This window comes from Leucopleurus acutus (assembly GCF_964270905.1).
Source record: "Leucopleurus acutus genome assembly, chromosome: 2".
In the NCBI taxonomy this organism is placed as follows: domain Eukaryota; kingdom Metazoa; phylum Chordata; class Mammalia; order Artiodactyla; family Delphinidae; genus Leucopleurus; species Leucopleurus acutus.
In genome coordinates, this window is record NC_139143.1 from 167,162,333 (window position 1) to 167,188,829 (window position 26,497).

Below are 26,497 nucleotides of genomic sequence, written 5' to 3' on the forward strand. Positions count from 1 at the left end.
CTAGGCCACTGATTCTCAATTATGCCCCCATCACTGGAGAGTCTCAAAGTTCTCCCAGGAGGTTACGCCCCAACGGAAAATGGCCACGTATGAGAATTTGCCAATGTACACTGATGGGGCGTGTGTACATGTGGACAGTGTGAAGGCACAGCAAGGTCTAGAATCACTGCTCAGGATCACTGATTTACCTCTAATCCCCTCAGTTACCAGTCTGGCTCAAACACTGATAAAGCTCTTTCTTACACGACAGCAAATATAAGGGCAGCCTGAGGATTGTGTGGGGTTTTTTGCAGGAGAAAAAACACATTACACTTAAGAAAAGTGCCTTCAAATCTGGATCGTTAGCATTTGTAATTCACTTCCGAATTACCTGGACTGTACCAAGGTAAGTTCCCCAGGTACACGCTAATCTTAAAAATTGGGACAGTTTCTTTCTAGCATACGTCTTAGGATCTTGGGAGATTTAAATATACGTTTTTCTCTTTTGTCTCCTATGACACCTTCCCTCCTGCATGGGTTCTCCTGTGGGCACTGAAGTGGGAGCTGTTGTTGAAATCTTTGCCACACTCCATACACTTGTAGGGTTTCTCCCCAGTGTGGATTCTCTGGTGAATAATAAGACTGGAGCTCTGGTTAAAGCATTTCCCACACTCTCTGCACTTATAAGGTTTCTCTCCTGTGTGGATTCTCTGGTGGGTAATGAGGTTGGAACGGTCACGGAAGAACTTCCCACACTCGAGGCATCTATAGGGCTTCTCTCCTGTGTGCACCCTCTGGTGTGTGATGAGCTTGGAACGCTCCCCGAAGCATTTCCCACAGTCCGCACACTCATACGGCTTCTCCCCAGTGTGGGTTCGCTGGTGGTTGGCCAGAGTGGAGCTCTTACTGAAGCTTTTCCCACATTCGGCACATCCATATGGTTTCTCTCCCGTGTGGATTCTTTGGTGACTGATGAGGGCAGAACTCTTGGAGAAGCTTCTTTCACATTCGGAACACTGATAAAGTTTATCCCCTGAGTTGGTGCTTTGCAGTCCAGGAGAATTCAAGTTCTTACTGGCACTCTGAGTTTGTTCCAGAGATGTCTCCTCTGCTGAGTTCCTCCAGTGAGCACTAAAGGATGGGCTCTGGCCAGAGTTTTTCCCAGGCTCACCAAAGTGATCAGGATTTCCTCCCAAGTGGATTCTCTGATGTTTCAGAAGGTTTGAGCTCTGGGTGAAGCCTTCCCAACATTCCCCACATTTATAGGGTTTCACCCTCGTGTGCGTTCTCTGGTGGGTGATGAGATTGGAGTGGTCACTAAAGCTTTTCCCACATTCAAGGCATTTGTAGGGCTTCTCTCCAGTGTGGATTCTCTGATGGGTATTGAAGTTGGAGCGGTCACTAAAGCTTTTCCCACATTCAAGGCATTTGTAGGGCCTCTCACCTGTGTGTATCCGCTGGTGGGCAATTAACTGTGAATTCCGGCTGAACCTTTTCACGCACGTGTCACACTTGAAGGGTTTCTCTGCAAGGTACAGGCCTTGATGATCGATGAGTTTTTCTAAGTCCTCTTCAGAAGAATATTCTTCCCACTGATCCTGGGATGGATTTCCCCACTGCCCTTTACCTTCGTTTTCATTTTCACTGTCTTCCCCCCAATCATGAGGGTAGCAATCATCCTCTGTAGTACACTTTGATAAGGCTCCAGGCAAATCTTCAAAGATGTCTTGCTCTGAAATCTGGTCTTCATCCTCATGCCTCATCTCAAAACCTGAAAGAATGGACAGAAATGCATTCATTAGTTAGTGTCTATTTATACATATGGATCTTGTGTCTTGTGAATTTGGCTAACATGAATTTGTACTTATATTTTATATCTCACAGCTTATAAATATGACTAACATGAAATTGATCAAGTTTCAGCGCACACATGCATTTCTGACCTGTAAAGCTTAGGAACAGAGTTTGGGACATGCTAACTCCACCAAGGGAGCCGTAAGCCCCAACCCAACTTACAGCCGTAAGCCAGCTGTCAGTCTCCATGGCCAGCTACCCTATCCCACTACTGAACAATGAACACTTTCTTCTGGTACATTCAGTATGGCCTATGTCATATGAGATTGAATAAACTCTATAACTTCCCAGATGAATCCAAGTAAAATCTAGACTGACTGCTTTTCTTATTTAGGGGATTATACTAAGCTAAAGACTGGATAATCTCAGCGAAGCACAAATCCTTAACTTATTCAATTTCATTCTCTCTTTTAGTTCAGAGAAAAGAAATGTGCCTGGCTTCCACACTCTCTCTGCATGCTTGCAGATTTTGTGGACAGCTAATTACTCCAAGCTTACCAGTGTCTGGGGTTTTAGGACCTGGGGTTGGAGATCTGATGGCATCTTCACCTGCCATTTCATCCCAGGCCTCCTGGTTGACAACCTGGGTACCACTCTCCCCAGAAGTAGGAAGACCCACTGCCTCCTTGCTGGTCCCCATGTCTCTAACCGCAGTCCGAGCCCTCATCAGCGAGTCCAGCTCCTCATAGAAGGGGCAGGTCCCAGGTGGGTGGCTGCTCTTGGCTTTTCGGTAGCTTCGAAGGAGGTTTTTGAATCTGTAGCGACACTGCTCCAGGGTCCGCAGGAAGCCCTGTGCACACAGCCGCTCTGCAATGGCCCGGTACACCTGGCTGTTCTGGTGACAAGTGCGAAGCTTCTCAGAGAATGGGGACTCACTGAGAATGGTCAGGAAGGCCTTGGTCTCCTCGTAGCCCCAGTGCACACCTGCTGTCAGGAGTGAAGAGTTCAGAATTGAGAGACTTGATGAGGTTTGCCTAGGTCATCAGGGATTGGGGTCACCTGCCCTGCTAAACACCTAGGCACTTTGGAAATCGTCCAGGTGCCTGGCACACCAGCAAAGAATATACCCTTGTTTCTCAAGGCTGTGCCAGGGCTTCCCATCCCCACCCCCTTCTAAGAGACTCTATTAACATTTAAGAGTCTTGGCTAAAGGGGAGGATTTAAGTGGCCATATTATACCAGTTGACCCACGTTCCTGGCTTCAGCTGATTGGTTCAGGGAAAGGCCTGTAACTGAGATACAAGACACTGTCTCTGTACCCATTCAATACATGTGCTCTACTTTATTTATTTATTTATTGGGGTTTTTTTTGGTTTTTAAAATTTTTATTTATTTTTTTATACACCAGATTCTTATTAGTTATCCATTTTATACATATTAGTGTATACATGTCAATCCCAATCTCCCAATTCATCCCACCACCACCCCCCAACACCACCACTTTCCCCTCTTGGTGTCCATACGTTTGTTCTCTGCATCTGCGTCTCAATTTCTGCCCTGCAAACCAGTTCATCTGTACCATTTTTCTAGGTTCCACATATATGCATTAATATACCATATTTGTTTTTCTCTTTCTGACTTACTTCACTCTGTATGACAGTCTCTAGATCCATCCATATCTCTACAAATGACCCAATTTCATTCCTTTTTATGGTTGAGTAATATTCCATTGTATATATGTACCACATCTTCTTTACTCCTTCATCTGTAGATGGGCATTTAGGTTGCTTCCATGACCTGGCTATTGTAAATAGTGTTGCAATGAACATTGGGGTGCATGTGTCTTTTTGAATTATGGTTTTCTCTGGGTATATGCCCAGTAGTGGGATTGCTGGGTCATATGGTAATTCCATTTTTAGTTTTTTAAGGAACCTCCATACTGTTCTCCATAGTGGCTGTATCAATTTATATTCCCACCAGCAGTGCAAGAGGGTTCCCTTTTCTCCACACCCTCTCCAGCATTTGTTGTTTGTAGATTTTCTGATGATGCCCATTCTAACGGGTGTGAGCTGATACCTCATTGTAGTTTTGATTTGCATTTCCCTAATAATCAGTGATGTTGAGCAGCTTTTCCTGTGCTTCTTGGCCATCTGTATGTCTTCTTGGGAGAAATGTCTATTTAGATCTTCTGCCCATTTTTGGATTGGGTTGTTAGTTTTTTTAATATTGAGCTGAATGAGCTGTTTATATATTTTGGAGATTAATCCTTTGTCCATTGATTCATTGGCAAATATTTTCTCCCATTCTGAGGGCTGTCTTTTCATCTTGTTTGTAGTATCCTTTGCTTTACATAAACTTTTAAGTTTCATTAGGTCCCATTTGTTTATTTTTGGTTTTATTTCCATTATTCTAGGAGGTGGATGAAAAAAGATCTTGCTATGATTTATGTCAAAGAGTGTTCTTCCTATGCTTTCCTCTAAGAGTTTTATAGTGTCCGGTCTTACATTTAGGTCTCTAATCCATATTGAGTTTATTTTTGTGTATGGTGTTAGGAAGTGTTCTAATTTCATTCTTTTACATGTAGCTGTACAGTTTTCCCAGCACCACTTATTGAAGAGACTGTCTTTTCGCCATTGTATATCCTTGCCTCCTTTGTCATATTTTAGTTGACCACAGGTGCGTGGTTTTATCCCTGGGCTTTCTATCCTGTTCTATTGATCTATATTTCTGTTTTTGTGCCAGTACCATATTGTCTTGATTACTGTAGCTTTGTTGTATAGTCTGAAGTCCAAGAGCCTGATTCCTCCAGCTCCGTTTTTTTCCTTCAAGACCACTTTGGCTATTCAGGGTCTTTTGTGTCTCCATATAAATTTTAAGAATTTTTGTTCTAGTTCTGTAAAAAATGCCATTGCTTATTTGACAGGGATTGCATTGAATCTGTAGATTGATTTTAGTATAATCATTTTCACAATACTGATTCTTCCAATCCAAGAACATGGCATATCTCTCCGTCTGTTTCTATCATCTTTAATTTCTTTCAACAGTGTCTTATAGTTTTCTGCATACAGGTCTTTTGTCTCCCTAGGTAGGTTTATTCCTAGGTATTTTATTCTTTTTGTTACAATTGTAAATGGGAGTGCTTCCTTAATTTCTCTTTCACATTTTTCATCATTAGTGTACAGGAATGCAAGAGATTTTTCTGCATTAATTTTGTATCCTGTGACTTTACCAAATTCATTGATTAGCTCTAGTAGTTTTCTGGTGGCATCTTTAGGATTCTTTATGTATAGTATCATGTCATCTGCAAACAGTGACAGTTTTACTTCTTCTTTTCCAATTTGTATTCCTTTTATTTCTTTTTCTTCTCTGATTGCCATGGCTAGGACTTCCAAAACTATGTTGAATAATAGTGGTGAGAGTGGGTATCCTTGTCTTGTTCCTGATCTTAGAGGAAATGGTTTCAGTTTTTCACCATTGAGAATGACGTTTGCTGTGGGTTTGTCGCATATGGCCTTTATTATGTTGAGGTAGGTTCCCTCTATGCCCACTTTCTGGAGAATTTTTATTATAAATCGGTGTTGAATTTTGTCAAAAGCTTTTTCTGCATCTATTAAGATGATCATACGGTTTTTCTTTTTCAATTTGTTAATGTGGTGTATCACATTGATTGATTTGCATATATTGAAGAATCCTTGCATCCCTGGGATAAATCCCACTTGATCATGGTGTATGATCATTTTAATGTGTTGTTGGATTCTGTTTGCTAGTATTCTGTTTGCTAGTTGAGGATTTTTGCATCTATATTCATCAGTGATTTTGGTCTGTAATTTTCTTTATTTGTGATATCTTTCTCTGGTTTTGGTATCAGGGTGATGGTGGCCTCATAGACTGAGTTTGGGAGTGTTCCTTCCTCTGCAATTTTTTGGAAGAGTTTGAGAAGGATGGGTGTTAGCTCTTCTCTAAATGTTTGACAGAATTCACCTGTGAAGCCATCTGGTCCTGGACTTTTGTTTGTTGTAAGGTTTTTAATAACAGGTTTAATTTCATTACTTGTGATTGGTCTGTTCATATTTTCTATTTCTTCCTGGTTCAGTCTTGGAAGGTTATACCCTTCTAAGAATTTTGTCCATTTCTTCCAGGTTGTCCATTTTATTGGCATAGAGTTGCTTGTAGTAATCTCTTAGGATGCTTTGTATTTCTGCGGTGTCTGTTGTAACTCCTCTTTTTTCATTTCTAATTTTAATGATTTGAGTCCTCTCACTCTTTTTCTTGATGAGTCTGACTAATGGTTTATCAATTTTGTTTTTCTTCTCAAAGAACCAGCTTTTAGTTTTATTGATCTTTGCTATTGTTTTCTTGGTTTCTATTTCATTTATTTCTGTTCTGATCTTTATGATTTCTTTCCTTCTGCTCACTTGGGTTTTGTTTGTTCTTCTTTCTCTAGTTCTTTAGGTGGAAGGTTAGATTGTTTATTTGAGATGTTTGCTGACTCTTGAGGTAGGATTGTATTGCTATAAACTTCCCTCTTAGAACTGCTTTTGCTGCATCACATAGGTTTTGGATTGTCGTATTTTCATTGTCATTTGTTTCTAGGTATTTTTTGATTTCCTCTTTGATTTCTTCAGTGATCTCTTGGTTATTTAGTAACGTATTGTTTAGCCTTCATCCATTTGTGTTTTTTATGTTTATTTCCCTTAATTGATTTCTGATCTCATAACGTTGTGGTCAGAAAAGATGCCTGATATGATTTCAATTTTCTTACATTTACTGAGGCTTGATTTGTGACCCAAGATGTGATCAATCCTGGAGAATGTTCCATGTGCACTTGAGAAGAAAGTGTAATCTGCTGTTTTTGGATGCAATGTCCTATTAATATCAATTAAATCTATCTGGTCTATTGTGTCATTTAAAGCTCTTGTTTCCTTATTAATTTTTTGTTTGGATGATCTGTCCATTGGTGTAAGTGAGGTGTTAAATTCCCCCACTATTATTGTGTTATTGTCAATTTCCTGTTTTATAGCTGTTAGCAGTTGCCTTATGTATTGAGGTGCTCCAATGTTGGATGCATTTATATTTATAATTTTTATATCTTCTTCTTGGACTGATCCCTTGATCATTATGTAGTGTCCTTCTTTGTCTCTTGTAACATTCTTTACTTTAAAGTCTATTTTGCCTGATACAAGTATTGCCACTCCAGCTTTCTTTTGATTTCCATTTGCATGGAATATCTTTTTTCCATCCCCTCACTTTCAGTCTGTATGTGTCCCTAGGTCTGAAATGGGTCATTGGTAGACAGCATGTATATGGGTCTTGTTTTTATATCCATTCAGCGAGCCTGTGTCTTTTGGTGGGAGCATTTAATCCATTCACGCTTAAGGTAATTATCGATATGTATGTTCCTATTACCATTTTCATAATTGTTTGGGGTTTGTTTTTATAGGCCCTTTTCTTCTCTTGTGTTTCCCACTTAGAGAAGTTCATTTAGCATTTGTTGTAGAGCTGGTTTGGTGGTGCTGAATTCTCTTAGCTTTCACTTGTCTGTAAAGCCTTTGATTTCTCCATCGAATCTGAATGAGATCCTTGCCAGGTAGAGTAATCTTGGTTCTAAGTTCTTCCCTTTCATCACTTTAAGAATGTCATGCCACTCCCTTCTGGCTTGTAGAGTTTCTGCTGAGAAATCAGCTGTTAACTTTATGGGAGTTCCCTTGTATGTTATTTGTCATTTTTCCCTTGCTGCTTTCAATAATTTTTCTTTGTCTTTAATTTTTGCCAATTTGATTACTATGTGTCTCGGCATGTTTCTCCTTGGGTTTATCCTGTATGGGACTCTCTGCACTTCCTAGACTTGGGGGGCTATTTCCCTTCCCATGTTAGGGAAGTTTTTGAGTATAATCTCTTCAAATATTTTCTCGGGTCCTTTCTCTCTCTCTTCTCCTTCTGGGACCCCTATAATGTGAATGTTGTTATGTTTAATGTCCCAGAGGTCTCTTAGGCTGTCTTCATTTCTTTTCATTCTTTTTTCTTTATTCTGTTCCACAGCAGTGAATTCCACCACTCTGTCTTCCAAGTCACTTATCCATTCTTCTGCCTCAGTTATTCTGCTACTGGTTCCTCCTAGTGTATTTTTCATTTCAGTTTTTGTATTGTTCATCTCTGTTTGTTTGTTCTTTAATTCTTCTAGGTCTTTGTTAAACATTTCTTGCATCTTCTCGATCTTTGCCTCCATTCTTTTTCTGAGGTCCTGGATCATCTTCACTATCATTAGTATGAATTCTTTTTCTGGAAGGTTGCCTATCTCCACTTCATTTAGTTGTTTTTCTGGGGTTTTATCTGGTTTCTTCATCTGGTACATAACCCTCTGTCTTTTCATCTTGTCTATCTTTCTGTGAATGTGGTCTTTGTTCCACAGGCTGAAGGACTGTAGTTCTTCTTGCTTCTGTTTTCTGCCCGCTGGTGGATTAGGCTATCTAAGAGGCTTGTATAAGTTTACTCTCTACTTACTTTATGAATTGCCTTTTTAACAAACATGGGAACTGAGAATCCCTAAAGACATAAGTGGACTCCAGATAATCTTACAATAGAGTCCAACTGAGATCCCTTTCCTCTTTTGTGGAAGAAGGAAAAGGAGGTGGTCTATTTTCATTTCCTCTGCATCTAAATGATGCAGCCAGGGAGGCAGCATGGTGGAGGGAAAACCAAATAAAATTGGAGGTGGGATCCCTGGGCTCTGGTCTTGACACTTCACAGCTTGGGCTTCTGTATTTCCAGTTTTACAGGGACTGGGTGTTTCCCTAGCATCAGTTGTTCAAGTATATACTGTCATGATTTCTGCTCTATCTATTAAATATTTCACTCAACATCTTTCTTTGCCTAAATTTACTATTTGTGAAATCACCTGTTGATGTGCTCATACACATTAAAATTAAAAGTTCACTCAGGTAACACTTATGATCATCCCCATACTACCAGTGACACACTCTGGGAAATACTGAATTAGCTCTTTAAGGTCGCTTAAGGTTTTAAAAGTGTTTGCTTCTTTTTGCACAGCAAAGTAAACCACCAACAAAAGGAAAAGACAAACTACTGAATGCGAGAAAATATTTGCAAATGATATGACCAATAAGGGATTAATATCCAACATATATAAAAAAGCATAGGTCAAAATAGCAAACAATTTAAAAAATGTGCAGAAGAACTGAATAGACATTTTTCCAAAGAAGAAATGCAGGTGGCCAACATGCACATGAAAAGATGCTCAATATTGCTAATCATCAGGGAAATGCAAATCAAAGCTATAATGAGATATCACCTCACACCTGTCAGAATGGCTGGTATCAAATAATCTACAAATAACAAATATTGGCGAGGATGTGGAAATAAGGGAACCCTAGAGTACACTGTTTGTGGGAATGTAGATTGGTGCAGCCACTGTGGAAAACAGTATGGAGGTGTCTCAAAAAACTAAAAATAGAACTACCATGTGACCCAGCAATTCCACTCCTGGGTATATATCCAAAAAAACAAAGAAACTAATTTGAAAAGATACATACACCCCAATACTCATAGCAGAACTATTTATAATTGCAAAGACATGGAAACGATCTAAATGTCTATCAACAGATGAATGGGTAAAGAAGATGTGGAATATATATATACAATGGAATACTATTCAGCCATAAAAATGAACAAAATTTTGCCATTTGCAGCAACGTGAATGGACTTGGAGAGCATTATGCTAAGTGAAATAAGTTCAGACAGAGAAAGATAAATACTGTATGTTATCACTTATATGTGGAATCTAAAAAATAGAACAAACTGGTGAATATAACAAAAAAGAAGCAGACTCACAGATATAAGAGAGCAAACTAGTAGTTACCAGTGGGGAGAGGCAAATATAGGGGTGGGGAATGGGAGGTACGAACTATTAGGCGTAAGATAAGCTCAAGGATGTATTGCACAACATGGGGAATATAGCCAATAATTTTGTAATAACTTTAAATGGAAAGTAACCTTTAAAAATTGTAAAAAAATTTAAAAAAAAATTTAAGTGTTTGCTTCTATAACTAAGAAAACTCAAACAAGCAGAACTGATCATAGGAGAGAGAACAGGAGCTTGAAGATGACCTACTCTAGCAGCATCACTCCAGACTGTGCCCTGAACTACAGAGCAGAGGTTTGGTTGGTGAGAGGGTTGGAATCTGGATCCGATTAAGCCCCAATGTTCTTACCAATACGACTCTGGAGCAGAGCTGGGCCCCCTGGAATCCTGGGTCTGTGGACGAACTCTTCAGTGGCCAGGTGACTGTCATCACCATTACAGTCGTCCGTTGTTTCCTCAGGCTCCCAGCCCCCTTCCTCCTGCTCATCCACCTCCATGTCACTGTCCCCCAGCCTGGGGAGAGCCACAGCCTCTCCTGGGCCATCTGAGGCTCTGATGGCCGTCCGAGCCCTCACCAGGGCCTCTAGCTCCTCATAGAAGGGGCAGGTCCCCGGCGGGTGGCTGCTCTTGGCTTTCCGGTAATTCCGTAGGAGATTTTTGACTCTGTAGCGACACTGCTCCAGGGTCCGCAGGAAGCCCTGTGCCCTCAGCCTCTCTGCAATGGCCCGGTACACCTGGCGGTTCTGGTGACAAGTCCGGAGTTTTTCAGAAAAAGGAGACTCACTCAAAATTGCCAGGAAAGTCTTAGTCTCCTCATAGCTCCAGTGCACACCTGATACTTTCACATCCTCCACGTCCCACTGATATCGTTCTTCCCAGGCCTTGGAATCCCTCCAGGCCAATGCCTGAGCTGGTTTTGTCTGCTCAGTATCCCAGCTGTAATCTTCAGGGTTCTTTTGTCCAGAATTTACAAATCTTGGACCCCAAAATTCTGGTCCTTGCTCTTGCTGGGAGATGATGGTTGGTTTTGAAACTGGAACTCCTATACAAAAGGAAAAAGAGACATGATTAAGTAGAAATGATCTGTTGAGCAAGGCGTTTGTCTAAGAAGTCCTTGAAACATTTGCCTGCAAGAAACTAAAGAGAAATTCCCAAGCTAATCCCTTAAGAAGTCTGGAAAGAAAGGGAGAGGTAACTAGAGGTATTCTCATCAGAAATATATTGACCTGTATGCTTTGTTCATTTGCTTTTTGGTTGGTGTTATGAAATACATCATGCAAAAGAGTCACTGTTACTGGTTCACAGATGGGCACATGCCCTAAATTAGTCAAATCAGAATAAATTTAACAGTTGGAGGAAAGGTTATGTGTGGTGTGAGTCTCTCGTGCTAGGAACTTGAGGTCTCAAATGCCATTGGCATCCACCTTTTGCCTATGACAAAAAATACCTTTAATATGAAGCTGACACAAAGAATGGCAGAGCAGACAGAAAGAAAGAACCCAGGTCTGCTGTGAAGTTGCTGAGCCAATTTGTACTGTGGTTGGAGCATACCCTCCTCTGGACTTCCAATACTGTGAGAAAATAAATTTCCATATTTCTCAAAACATTTAGCTGTGTTTAAAGGACAAATGTCCCAAGAGCTCCCAACCACAGCAAATAGGAAGGCTTTAATTAAAATAGATATTTGAAGAAAACTAGATGAAAGAGTTTAGAGCTAAAAGAGGCTTAAGGATTCTGTAGTTCAGCATTTCCCAAAGGTTGTTCCTTTGAACACTATTTTCCCCAGATATCATGTGTAAAAAGGGCACACTTTTCATCATGTGTAAAAAGGATACACTGCCCAGCAAGTAGCCAACAGCTCCTAGTGTCTTACTTTACTGCCGTGAGTCAGACCTGCCACTGTCTCTCTACCTTATCCCACTCTCACGTCTAGCTCTCCTCTTACTGATCCCAGGCTCCATGGGGAAATGTTCGTTATTGTTTGACTTCCTGTGAAAATGTGCCTAAAGAGAAAGGGGTCTGTGCTGGTCATAAGGGCTTCAAGTATTTTGAGCCCTGTGATATTTATTTCTCATTGTGGTTTAAACACGTCAGTCTCCTGGGCTTAGTTCACTTGACTCTGCCCCGAGAGATGGACCTTGTTTGATGCTGAAAAGACTGGGTTTCTGGGCCAGCAGGCTGGGCGCAGCCCTGGGACGGTGGTGAATGTACTGAGGAAATAAAAGATAATGAGCGCTGAGAGGGCAGGCTCTTGGCAGCCAGCCTGCCAGCCCAGAAAACCACGCCCCACACCCCGTCCCTGCTGCCACAGTGCTGGCCACAAAGAGCACGTCTTCTCCCTAGGTCTGAAATTCCAGAGACTTCACAGAGCCATGAGTCTTAGGGAGTGATGAAACACTCCTTGGGAACTGAGTGTACTGGAAACCCGAGCGTATCTTATCCAGAGGGCACTGTTTCCTTACCCAGGGGCAGGCCGTTCCCACAGCTGTCTCCTGGGGGGTCCTTGCAGAACTCCTTCTCAGCGTGTCTGCCAGGACCCAGGGCTTCCTGCGGGATGTACAACAGAAGGACGTCAAATGTCACTGACCCTTCAAAACAGCCTGGGAGTCCCACCAGGCCCCAGGAAATATAATGGACACAGCGACACCATGTGTGAGGCTAGCATCCTAAGGAGCAGCTTGACCCAGGAGAGGCCCAGTGGATGGGGGATGAGGGGCAGAGGCTTGCACCCTGCACCCGACAGCAGGGCAGAGAGAGAAGAGAGGAGCAGGGCAAGGGCACAGGAGAAGTAATGACAGGAAAGGAGGAACAAACAGCAGCTTACCTGAGACTCCACTGTCACCTCCCAATCTCCAACGCTTCCCATCTTTGGTAGAGTAGGGACTCGGGGAGTGAGGACAGCTGAGGAGGAGAAAATATCTCTGAAACCCAAGCTCTGGTTCCCAAAAAACCACCTCCCTCTCAGGTCCAGCTTTCCTAAACCCTTGCTTGGATCAAACTGAGACTATTCCTGTAGCCAGCGCAGACTTCCACTTTCTTTCCTTCTAGAGTATCTAGCTCCTAAGTTGCCATGTGTGAGATGTCAGCCCTGAACTCCTACGATCACCAGCCTGCCCCAGGCCCAGCCTGAACCTGCTACATGATTCAGCTACAGTGGGGTATGCTAACACCATTGGGAGCTTCATCTTCTTACTTCTCAGGGTGTCCATCAGACACTACTGTCCCTGACTCTTGGTACTCACCACCCTCTTTCAAGGGCTGTAGTGCCATCTTGGTGTCTAGATGCTTGGGAAGGTCAGGACATGGATTCTTCACCCACTGCTTCTGGGACTGTCCCTCGGGCCAGTGATCTGCTGTCCACAGCTGGAAGCTCTGAGATTCCTTCAGTGTCTTTAAGGACCTGGTCTCTTCTGCACACAGTTCCAGTTCCTACACACAGACAGCCAAAATTCCCAACCGTAAGTTCAATAACTGGTAGGGCAGGGCATGCTCTTTTGAGTACAGCTGTGGTTCAGAGGTTAACAGGCTCTTTTTAAAAACCAAAGATGGCTTAACGTTTGACGACAAAGCCATCAAACTAATTTCAGTAAACATACCAGCATTTATACCACCAAATGAGTACCTTCTATTCAACACAGAAAGGCTATGCAAGTGTCTAAATGAGGCCACTATTACTCAAAACATTTTTGAATCATAACAAGATAAATTATGTAAAATTTTTGTGACATTAAAAAAAAAAGATAAAAGTTAACCAGGTATATGTTAAAAGGCAAAAGGAAGCATAAAAGCAGATACAACTATAACTCTAAATGTAATTGCTCTAAATATTCCTGCTGAAAGGCAAAGAAAATTCAAAGAATTGTTGATGGAATCTTAAAATGAAATGAAAGAATGTGCTGTTTCAGAAAGGCACATCTGATCTCAAAACAGAAAGATACGCAGAGATAAGGCACTGTAACTCAAAAAGAAAACAGAAGTGGCAATTTTAATTTCAATGTAGATGTTTAGGCAAAAAAGTACTCAGAGATATGGAGAATATACATATAATAAAAGAAAATAATCAATTAAGAGATAACATTACCCAATTCAGCTCTATCAATCATAAAGCTAATTTCTTATCTCTCTCTCAATTGGTTCCAAATTCAGAGGTAGTGGTTTAGATGTTATTTCCTGGCCCTAAAACCCCAACAATAGAACAATCTCATTGTGTCACAGAAACACCTAACTTTAAAAAAAGTATTACAATTTTTTCAATAGGCATTTTCAATACTCACATCGTTCAAAAATAGAAAATATACACAAGGATATAATCAGTGAAAATACCCCATCCCCACCTGTCTCCATTCCACCTGCCCAGTATCTTCCTGGACTCCTCACCACAGGTAAACACGGTTCTTCTGCATCCTTTCAAGTTTCTTTATATACAGGCAACTGTAAATATATTTTCTTATTTTCCCCATTTTTACACAAAAGATAGCAACTATATATATATATACATTGCCCTGAACCTTATTATTTTTACCCAAAATAATATCCATCTTCATCAAAAATCTTTTGGCCAATCTGAAAACTCAAATCCGCTCTCACAGAGAGGAACTTTATCTTTGAGAAGATCTATAAGAATGGGCCATGATCATCAAAAGCCATTCCCAGTGAGGGGACCCAACAATGTCCTGTGTGGTTCACAGAGAGAAAACACCTGTTTATCAACATTTTAAGAAAATAATAACTTTGTGTTCAAGATAAAAATAACTTTGTTATAGTTACAATCTTATAACCCACAGAAGTACTGTGGACTAGACGCAACAATAATCCTCACTCCCAGCCCTAGTTCCTCCAACTATTGCTACACCTAAGCAAAGATTCTCATTCTATGGATGGTCATTGTAGACACAGAAAGAAGTAGATTCAAGTGACAATCAGGAGGCAAAAATTCAGTAGGATATTGGTTGGGGTAAGGTGAATTAAGAATCCATCAAATGTGGTACATATATACAATGGAATACTACTCAGCCATAAAAAAGAATGAAATAATGCCATCTGCAGCAACATGGATGCAACTAGAGATTATCATACTAAGTGAAGTAAGTCAGAAAGAGAAAGACAAATACCATACAATATTACTTATATATGGAATCTAAAATATGACATAAATGAACCTATCTACGAAGCAGAAACAGACTCACAGACATAAAGAACAGACTTGTGGTTGCCAAAGGGAGGGGGGTCAGGGGAGAGATGGATTGGGAGTTTGGGGTCAGCAGATGCAGACTATTATATATAGAATGGAAAAACAACAAGGTCCTACGGTATAGCACAGGGAACTATATTCAGTATCCTGTGATAAACCATAATGGAAAATAATATAAAAAAGAATGTATATATATGTATAACTGAGTCACTTTGCTGTAGAGCAGAAATTACCACAACATTGTAAATCAACTGTACTTCAATAAAAAAAAAAAAATCCATCAAAAATGCCTGTGCACCACACTAAAACCTGCACGTGGATGTGTATAGCCACTTTATTCACAACTGCCAAAACTTGGAAGCAACCAAGAGGTCCTTGAGTAGGTGAATAGACAAATAAACCATGGTACATCCAGACAATGGAATATTATTCAGCACTGAGAAGAAGTGAGCTATCAAGCCATGAAAAGGCATGGAGGAACCTTAACGCACATTACAAATTGAAAAAAGCCAATCTGAAAAGGCTATACACCATATGAGTCCAACTATATGACATTCTGGAAAAGGCAAAACTATGAAGATAGTAAAAAGATCTGTGGCTTTGTGGCTGCCAGAAATTAGGGGGAAAGGAGGGATGAAGAGGTGGAGCACAGATGATTTTCAGGGCAGTGAAACTATTCTGTACAATACTATAATGGTGGACACAGGCCGTTACACATTTGTCCACATCCACAGAATGCACAGCACCCAGAGTGAACCCTAACATAAACATGGTCTGTATTTCTGTCTACCTACATTACTGCTGTAGGCATCCAAAGCGATCACATATGTAAAAAGATTCTGTTAAGTATAAAACACAATACAAATTAAATGTACTGTGAATATGGTACTGAGAGGCGGCTTAGAGCAGTGGTTACAAATCCTGGCTTCAGAATCAGACTGCCTGAATTCAAATCCTGCCTCTACCATCTAGTAGCCAGTGACCTTGAGCCAACTACCTTTCTCTCTCCCTTGCTTCAGTCTCCTCATGGGTAAAATTAGGCTAACGGTATCTATCTCATTTAACTGGTGATTAAATGAGATTAAATGAGTTAATACATGGAAAGCACTTAGTACAGTGCCTGGTACATGGTACAGTTCAATAAATGTCAGATGCTTGATAATATTATTATTGTGGTTTTGGCAATTATCAACCTAGCTGCAGCCCTACTACCTTGCCCGACCTGTTCCTTGGAGAACAGACTATTTGCCTCACCCGCTGTCCCGCAGCCCGCGCCTCTCGGTGCCAATCCTCCACCAGGGCCACCGCCTCCTCGCCACTCTCAGGGTGGCGCGCCTGTACCCAGGCCTGGACCTCCCTGGGTAAGATAGTCAGGAACTGCTCCAGCACCAGCAACTCCAGTATCTGCTCTTTGAGGCGGATCTCCGGCCTCAGCCAGTGACAGCAGAGTGCCCAGAGCTGGCTGAAGGCCTCGTGGGGTCCCGCCGCATCCCTGTACCGGAACTGCCTGAAGCGCTGGCGGGAGGCCTCGGGGCCAGGGACAGGGTCATGGTCCTTCTCCCGGGGTTGGGAGTCTGGTCTCCACGAGTCCTCCTCCAACTTGACAATCAAGAGTTCTTCAGGCTCTGGTAGTGGGGAGGCCTGGGCCCGGGCTTCCAGGGCTACAGCCATGGTCTCTCCTGGATGCCTCCTTTCAGCTGGCCGTCCTTGTCCAGCGTCTTCCTGCATCTGTAGTGTGTCCTCAAGGGGCTCCTGGGAGAGGAAATGCTCCCCCAGCCTCTGAAGGCAGAAAGACAAGGGACAGTGTGAGCAAGAGGACCAGCAGCCTCACCTTCCCCACTCCCCACACACCTTCCACTGCTCTGCGTGGGGTGGGACTGCTAAGAAACGCCCTTTCCCGTAAGCAGGAAGTTAGTCCACAATCTACCACCAAACCAGCCGCCGGCACACCTTGGAGGAAGACAGCACAGTATTAAATCCTCCGGGACACCCTAAACGCCTGAGCTGGGCATCAGGGCTGCCATGATTGGTCCCAGCCCAGCCCTCCTCCCTCTACATGTGTCCCAAGTCTGACCTTCCCTCAAGTTGCTTTCCAAATGTCGCCCCCTCCATAAGGTCTTTCTTCCTGGGCCTTAAGCTTTCCTCTAAGAGTGCTCTCCTTGCAAAATCCCTCACTCTACACTCTCCCTTGGTCATCCCACCCATCTGCCATTTTTCACCATCTCTAAACTGATGACTCCCAAAACTCCAGCCGAGACCTGTCTCCAGGCTCCAAAGTCCAACCACCTACAAGGCATTTCCACCTGACTCTTTCTTGGGCACCTCCAACTCAATGGGTCAAAAACTGAATTCATCATTTTCTCTTGAAAACCTTTCCCTCTTCTGGAGCTCTCCATCCAGTGAAGGCACCACCTTCCATCAAGGTACCCATGCCAGAAACGTGGTCATCATATTTTTCCAAATTTCCCACATCCATTCATCACCAAGCTGGGTCTTCTTGGCCTTCTCAGCATCTCCATCCCCAGCGAGTGTCACCTCCTTGTCCAAAAAAACATCATGCTTTCACTTGATCAGCCCCCTAACTCATGTCCCTGCCTTCACTCCCCTCACCCCAACCCCTGATTCATTCTTCACACAACCAGATGAGATCAAAATCTGACCATGTCACTTCCCTGCTAAACACCCTCCACTGGCCTCCCATTGCCCTCAGGATAAAGGGCAAGCCTTGCCCAAGTCTCCACCTCATCTCTTGACCACGCTCCCACTTGGCAGGGTGTTTCAGGCACGGCTCGTGGCTCCTGCAACGGGCTGCCCTCTGAACCCTCCCACACGCCACCGTCTCCTTTGGGAACAGTCTCGTCCCTTCCTTCATGCAGCTGTTAGCTGAAATTGTACTTTTTCCAAGCAGCCCTCCCTGTGCCCTGAAACAAGATTCAGTCCTCAGCCACATGCTCCCATGCCAACTTAGGTGTTCTCTACCATTACCCTCATCATACTTTATTGTAATTATCTTACCCACTAGATCCTACGCTTCCTAAGGGACCTAGCACAGCACTCAGCACACAGAGGAAGCAATAACAGTGAAATAATGGCCAACTGATAACGGCGATGCGTCATGAAGCAAGGATTATAATTAATCACTTTCTAGATTAAAAAACAGAGAATGACCTTCTTGCTGATGTCAAAAGGAATTCTTTCCTCCTCTTTATTTCCATCTCTGTGACACTTCCCATGTTCTACATTGTACTAGAGGGCTGTGTGTACACATGTGTGTCCCCAGAAAGATTACAGCCTCACTGAGGGCAAGGAATATAGCTCACTCTTTTTTTTCACACCCCTCCCCTCCGCCACCCCACAATAAGCAAGGTGCAGTAAACACAGGAGGCTCTCAGTAAACGCTTGTTGAGTGAACGCCTGGGGGTTGCTTCTTTTACACAATGAAGACTCTGAGGACACTCACGCTGGGTTATCTGGAAAAATGAGCTCTCTGCGTCACTCCCAACAGATATAGATAACATTAAAAATACCCACTCACAGGAGGCTGCTAGCTGCTTCCAAGTGGGAATGACACAGCTGAATTGAGAATGGAGGGAGGGTGATATTTCGATTTAGGCCATCTGACTGGACTGTCTGCAAACAGGCAAGGGTGATGAAAAATAAAGGCTTGTCCTAAGGACCTCCACACACATAGGGAGAGGCTAGGAACACAACTCATGACCACCTGGCAACTTCCTGCTTGTCCTTCAGCTACCAGCTCAATGTCACCTCACCTGTTAAGAGTTTCTTGACATGCCCTTGTCATGCCCAGCTCCCATCCCCACTCTCCAAAAATCACCTCCCCTCATCCTGTGTGCCCAAAGCACTTGGCACGTACCTCTAACATAGGTGTTACCTGACACTATTGTAGTTACCTGTTCTTACATCTGACAGTCCCATTAGATTGTATTGCTAGAGCCACTACTGTGTCTTACCCATTTCTGCATCCACAGTGCCCAACCCAGTGTCTGATAAATAGCAGGGCCATCGGAAATTTTGGCTTTTATTAAAATGGTAAATCAGATACATCAAAAGCCTAATGGGCTATGGAAGGTCCATAACTTACATTGAGCTAAAGAATTAACCTTTCATGAAATTTCTTTTTTAACCACACCTTAATCATGCACCAGTCCAAACACATTTGCATCACTGTCTCACACGAAGACTAATTCGCCAGTCATCTGCAGAGTCCCACTATGGACGCTGCACTGTACTGGGAGCTAAAGCGCCAACAGTGAGTAAGACAAACAGTCTCCACCTTCATCAAAGTTACAGTCTAATGAGAGAGACAGTCAAGAAAGCAAGCAAAGAGGTGTATGCTCCGGCACAGAGTGGACACTAACAAAAACAGGCAATTAGTAGCCCCACCAGGCCCAAAGAGTCTCAGATAATAGGCATTTTCTTCTGGGAATACTTGAAAGTTGCAAAGGTCAGTTTCAAATACAATCTGAAAGATTTTTCTGCTACTCTCTTAGACAAATATGAATAGCAGTCTAGCCACAGAGGGAGGTCAACACAGTCAGCAAAGCAGACTTCACACAGAGCTGACAGAGGAAAAATGGACAACGGCATTCCTCAGTCCTGAGACTACCAGAAATATGGGGGCTCACTAGGATCAGCAACCTCAAAGAGTACCCATTTACTGAGTGCCCACGGGGTGCCAGGCTTGGCGCTAAGTGTTCTACATTCATGATCTCACTGAATCTTCCAGGCAAGCAGCTGAGGAGTCATTAGTGTTGAGCTGACTTACACTGATCTGTAACTTACACATACTAAATTACGTACAAACACCAGAAAGAGAAAGAAAGGACATAATTTAAATAGTGCAGCCAGTTCCATTCACTGTGTGTCTATTCCAGAGCACGTGGTGATGATACCCATGACTCTGCTGGTCCCCAGATTGATTCAGCTCCCCCCAGCCTCTTTCCACTGAGAGTGAGCAGAGTGTCTTTCATACACTGTGGTCACTAAACACAAGCCAGCTCTTTCATCTAACGTTCAACCAATAAACCCCAGCTGTGCTATTAGCTTATTAAAAGACGGCACGTTGGTTTCTAAATGGCTCCTAGCCAAAGGATTTTCAAGCTGACTGTGATTTTTGGCTAAATGTGATTTTCACCTTCTGTGCTGACGTTAGAATATGATTAGCCCGTAAGGTATGACTTCACTATGTCCCCAATTCACATATAGGGAACTGAGCTTCTATGAAGATTCATGTGAGGTTCCACAACCAGCACGTGGTAGAGTTGGGATCTAAGCCCAGTTTTCTCCAGTCATTTTTCTTAACCATCACACAAAGCCTCCTCTAGGTTGGCCAGTATTCCAAACCCCTGAGAAGATGGTATGGAGAGTGCAAAGAACATGAAGGCAAGAGGGAACAGATCAGGGTTCCAGTTCCACTCCTGCCTTTTACCAGCTGTGTGACTTTGCACAGGTCATGTAGTCTCGTCAGCGCCTATCTAGACTGCAGCTAACAGCCAGACTCTACTCAGCAGCTGCCCCAGGCTCCCCAATTAGTGAGATGGGAACACAGCAAAGAAACAGGGAGACTAGAATCAACGGTTACAAATTTAAATGGCTATGGTTCAGGCAATGTAAGTGAGTACACGAGTGGAGTGGGGACTGCAGCCAACTACAGAGCACCAGGACACACATTGGCCCAGTGTTCCCAGGCCTTCCAACTTTTCCCAGAGAAGCTAGAACTCTGCAATTCTAAATGTTGGCAACCAACTCAAAATTGTTTCAAACACCATAAGGATTAAATAGAGGATGATGGTAGGCTTCACTCAGCATGGGCTGTCACTTTGCCACCTTTCAGCTAAATGATCTCAAGGGTCTCTTCCAATAGCCAGGAAGACCTAGAAAGGGTACAGATTCCTCTCAGCAATGAGGGATCTGCCAGTAAAGCCAGGATCCCTTCATAAACCCAGGGAAGCTGAGGGGCATCCGGGCTCCTGTGGATGTGGACATGGTTAGTGGGGCGCCAGCGAACAGTGGGCTGGAATAGAAGCTCTGCCCCAGTCCCATGGGAAAGGTCAAGACTAGTCTGTGACCTGCAAAAAGAAAGAAACTGGGAGTTCCCGAAGGCTATCAAGCTCACTCGGCTGACAGTCCAGGCTACTGCTTAAAGCAGCCAGACCTTACACTTAAGGGCTTAAACCAGGGAGAGCAAATAGGTTTCATTCAAGGCACCTTCAGTCAACTGTGCTAAGGATTCTGAATCCCATGTGAGTATGTGTTGTGACCAATGAGTTGTGACTTCCAGACACAGGAGGGGGAGTAGCAGCACACACTCCGTGTATTTGCCACCCCTGGCTTAAACTCCCATAGGCACTGAATCAGCTTCCAGCAAAGACGGCCCTGACAGGCAGGAGAAGACTAAAGCTCACACCCATGGAAATCCACTGGACGAAGCAGTTTTCAAGCCTGGTATAGCAAAGCTCACCCTGGATGGTCTTTATTGACATATTCATCAAGCATTTACTGACTTACTTGATTTACATCAAGTACTTACTACTCTGGGCTGGGCAGTGGGGAAATGGAGGTGATGCAGAAACTGTTCCTGTCCTGGAGATGCACACAGTACAGTGGAAGAGACAAAAAAGGAAAAAAAAAAACCCCACAGATAATTATGATCAAATGTGGTAAATGCAATAAAAGAGGTCTGTGGGAGCTGGGGTGGGGGGTGACTTGAACAAAGTAAACTTTGAGTTGGTTCTAGAACAAAGAATGGTTCTCTTAGCAGAGAATGGGGTGGGGGGTGGGGGAGTGTATTCTCAGCAGACAGACCAGCATGTATAATGGTGGAAAACCAAACAGCCTCCCCGAGATATGGGAATAACCTTGACAACACGAAGATCAGGCTGGAAAGGGAGTTCATTAAGGGTCTTGAATGTCAGGCTAAGGTGTTCAGACTTATTCCATAGGTGATGGGAGTTAATGAAGCTTTTTAAGTAGAAGGCCAAATCTGATTTGGGTTCAATAGATCACGGTAGCTACAATGTGTTTGTCCAAACTGTGGAGGTGAAAAGGTGTAGGCTTCAGCAAAAACCCTGACAAAGAAATGTCTCAAGATACATTAAGGAAACTGAAAGATTTGAATATTCCTGGATGTGGAAGAATGCAAGAGGAATCAGAGGGCGCCTGGTAAAGTGGATGTTGGTACCATTCACTTCCATCAGGCAGAAGGAAAGAGGTGCAGGTTTGGGGAGGAACACAACAGCCAGTCCCACCCACTGAGTTCCAGAGGTCAAGACCATTAAAGAAAGTGTACGGGGGTATCAACTCTGATGTTTGTTTTAGATGAGCAGGTAGGGGCTGGAACACTATTTTTAAGGTTCGGCTTCATGCTCAGGCCCACTCACCTTCACTTCTTGTAGGGCCCCAGAATCCTCTATCCTTCCCTATAAGGTCTCCAGACCCTTCCACCTTCAGAACCTCCCCCGGTCCCCTCACCTACACACCCTTCTAAGAACCTCCACTCCCAGGGCCTTCTATCTCCCTCCGCATCCCCGACCCCTCTATGACCCTTTCCATCTCCGGACGCTTCATCCTCTGACCGCCCCTCACCCCCACCCCACATAAAAGCTTCCTTTTCCCCTCTCACCTTCCCCGGCCCCCCGTGACACCACCAACTCCTAAGTCTCCAGCCTAGAGCCTTGAGTCTCAGCTGCCCCCGCCCCGCCACCCGGACTCACCCACCGAGACACCCACTTCACAACAGGGCGGAAGTGTTCCAGGGCTCGCGCAGGGAATGCTGGGACGCGGAGTCCGAGCGGCGCCACCCCGGGAATGGAGCATCTGGGACTACAACTCCCAGAAGGAACAGCGGGAGCGCCGGTGGGCGGCACCCACCGCTTGCCGCCCTTCAGATGCCGTCAGCCAATAGATGCGTCACTCCTCCGGGTCCCTGGCACCGGAACAAATCGGAACAGAGTCTAAGCGTGAGGGTGGGGCCTGTTGTGATCCCGGTCCTTTCCACAAGCTCCGGGGTAACATCACCGCCCAGTGGGAGGGCATTCAAGGAGAAGGGGCGGGATGTATTGAAGGGGCGAAGCGAGAGCCCGAGGCCCTGGTGAGATCAAAGCAGAAACAGTAAGAAATAAGGGAGAGAGGGTGACTAGAGGTGACCAGACTGGTGGGCGGGAGAGAGTTGAACAATTGTAGGTTCAATTTCCAGCTCATAGTTAAGCTGCGTAACTTTGGATCAATTGAGAACCTCGCTTTCTTCACCTGTGAAGTGAGGATAATAATAGCATCCATGTCGCTGGGTTTTTGTGAAGCTTACTGGGATAATACACCTAAAACATTAGCTCAGAACTTGGGTCCTAATAGCGAATATTAGCTATTATTATGTAAATCAGTTAGTATGGAACTTGGCACTTCCTGGGTGTTGGAAGAATGTTAATCGTTATTAGAATAATCACAACAATTTTAATATAAATGCAGTTGCTTTGTTCCGTTGTGGATACTTTGGAGTATGAGCAATCTAATAATGGGTTTGAGAATGTGGGTTTTGTAGTCAGAAACGGATTCAAATCCCAGCCCAACGACTTAATAGCTGTGTGTCCTTGAACGAATTATTGCGTCTCTTTTGTCTTCAGTTTTTTTCCTTGGTAAAATGCAGGTGATATAACAGAACCTACATTGCAGGGTATTGTGAAGATTAGGTGAGTTAATGCAGGTAAAGCATGGTCTCTGAAGTCAAGGTGCTTGTGTTTGAAACGTCTTACTTTCAAATTCAGGATGTAGGCCTTTCCACTCACGAGTTGTGAAACCTTGGGCAAATTACTTAACCTCTTTATGCCTCAGTGTTCTTATCTATAAAATGGGAATTATAATAATGGCATCTACCTGCTAGGGTTTGTGAGAGGAATAAATGGGGAAAAATAGGTAAAGACCTTGGTACGTGTCTGGCAGAAGGAGTTTAATAATCATTAGCTATTATTATTTTTACTAATAGTTATGAGATTTGGGGGAAATTGACAGTACCTAGCATATGGCAAGTGCTCAACACATGTTAGCTATTGTTAAAATTAAGGGAATTCTATATCTTAATTTTAAAGACCCAATTCAAAGCGCTTGTCCCCTGTGAAATATGTTCCAACTCATTGGTAGTAATAATTCATGTGATTTTACTCAGTGAATGTAACAGCAACCTACAAGCACTCATTGTTGTTGAAACCTCACAACAACCCTATGAGGTGGGTATTATTATCCCCAATTTAAAAGGGGGAAATGAGGGCTTAGACAGGTGAAGTGACCTGCTTGAGATCAAATAGCTAATATGAGCCAGGGCTGGGATTTGAACTTCGGAGTATATAACTCCAAAGGTTTCTTCTCGGCCCCATACCTGCATAAGGAAAAGATCACGGGTGGAGCGGGGTGCTGAGTGGGGAGAGAGATGGTGCAGCGGTGTGAGGTGCTAGGAGAACTGGAGACATTTAAGACTCAGAGCGTGAGACTCTGAAGCTGGAAAGGCAGCTTTGCAGGGTCAGGTAAGAACGTCCTCTTCAGGTTCACCTGCCCTGAAGGGGAGGAATGGAGGTGAGGATGCACAGGGAGAGGACACCATTAGGACACAAGAGGGCGCCCCTCACCCTAAATCCAGCCTGGAATTTTTCCATGCTTTCCCTCAGCCTCTAATTAATGCCTGGCATTTTACAGGAGAGGAAAACTAAGGCCCCAGGAGGCCAAGCACCCTGCCCAGTGTCATATAGAAATAAACAACAGAGCCTGAACTAGATCCCAGTTCTCTGCTCCAGCATCCACCAACATTTTTTTCTGTCCACAGTTGTCTATCAAGACCCTCTCTGCACTGGGCTAGCATTAGGCTCTAAGGATGCAGAGATGAATCAAACCTGGTCCCTATCCTCAGAGCCTGATCTCTAAACTTGCCCAATCGAGTTTCCTGTTAGTAAATTAGCAATGTTCCCTATTAGCAAAAACATTTTTAAGCACACACGCCCAATATATGTGTATTTATCTACTTATAAATGATATACATGTACATATATAATTACATGAAAAGCTAACTTTTATTAAACATTTACAATGCAGTATTAGGTCCTGCTCTCAGTACTTTATATGTATTAAGTCATTTAGTCTCTCAAAGTCCTTTGAGAGAGGGTCTAATACTATTCCATATTACTCAAGCCATATGGCTAAAAAGCAGGCAGTCTAGCTTCAGAATAAAGTGAGATTAAAAACAAAATAGAAATAGAAGTTTTAACACTTTCTTCCTAAACTCCAGTGGCTCATCTTGTGCACCCCCCTTTGAAAACCACTGCTCAGGAGTCTTCCAGGGGCTTTCCTGATAGCACAGTGGTTTAAAATCCGCCTGCCAGTGCAGGGGACACAGGTTCATGCCCTGGTCTGGGAAGATCCCACATGCTGCAGAGCAACTGAGCCCATGCACCACAACTACTGAGCCTGCACTCTAGAGCCTGCAAGCCACAACTACTGAGCCCATGTGCCACAACTACCAAAGCCCATGTGCCTAGAGCCCATGCTCCACAACAAGAGAAGCCACCACAATGAGAAGCCTGCACACCGCAACGAAGAGTAGCCCCTGCTCACCACAACTAGACAAAGCCCATGCACAGCAACGAAGACCCAACACAGCCAAAACTAAATAAATTTATTAAAAAAAAAAAAAAAGTCTCCCAGACCTGTGAAGGCCAGTACAGTGTGATCAGTACTTTGAGAAAGGGAAGTGCAGGAGATTGTGGGAACCCAGAGGCAGCAGCTTACCCAGGCTGGGAGATCAGGATGGCTTCCGGTCATGGCTGAGCTGAATCTTAAAGGATACTTAAAGGATACTTTTCTCCCCAGAGGAAAGAAATTGGGGGCAAGGGTGTTCTTGGGTGAAGGAGCAGCATGTGCAAAGGCCCAGAGGCAAGAGCACATGGTGTTCTGGGAGTACAAGTAGTTTAGCACGGCTAGAGCACAGAGTGTCAAGGGGGCAGGTTCCCCTCCCAGTGCTGCTATGAGGCTCAAACAAGATGATAGAAATGACCGTGCCTTTGTTTTCTTATTGAGGGAACAGGCAATCAATCTGCTGCCTCCTGGACAGTATCCCAGCTTTTTGGTCCTCAGCTGCCAATTCCTCTATAAGCCAAGGGGCCCCTTTGCCCCTTGAAGATCTAGTTGAACTTGGCCTGGACCCCATTCCACAGCTTAAGAGTGCTCAGAGCCCTCCTTCCGTCCCCATACTCTCCATCAATTCCCAACTTTATTTCCTCTGGGCTACAGTGTCCATGACCCCAGCCCCTTTGCCCTCTGCCTCATGTGGGTTTCCATCAAAAACAAAAAGTCCAATTAAGCCGAGAACTTCATGGATTTAGTAGGTTTACTGAGGACTTGGAGATTTTGAGATCACATCACATACGGCACTGCCACTTGCCATCTCCCAAATTTTCTCATTCATCTGGAAAGCCTCCGGAGCCTTTCCAAAGCCTGTGTCCCCAAAGCCACCAGTTGATCCTCCCTACACACACAGCACCCTGACCTCCTGCCAGAAGCCGAGGCAGGCTCACACACCCACACGTACCCACTCTCTCCCTGCTAGGCTGGCTTGCTTTTCCTCTCCTCCGACCTCCAACACACATGCACCCACT

At 43.8% G+C, this 26,497-nt stretch overlaps 1 protein-coding gene across 1 annotated transcript; it reads right to left on the reverse strand.

Annotated features, from left to right (window-relative positions):
* Window positions 1–491: 491 nt before the first annotated feature.
* ZSCAN20 (zinc finger and SCAN domain containing 20) lies at window positions 492–16,514 on the reverse strand (the record flags this gene model as incomplete). The annotated part of the gene is made up of 7 exons (XM_082834008.1): window positions 492–1,750; window positions 2,332–2,757; window positions 10,002–10,694; window positions 12,115–12,199; window positions 12,477–12,553; window positions 12,895–13,081; window positions 16,098–16,514. 7 exons carry the CDS (start codon window positions 16,512–16,514, stop codon window positions 492–494), a joined length of 3,144 nt encoding a protein of 1,047 aa, XP_082690134.1.
* Window positions 16,515–26,497: the final 9,983 nt, after the last annotated feature.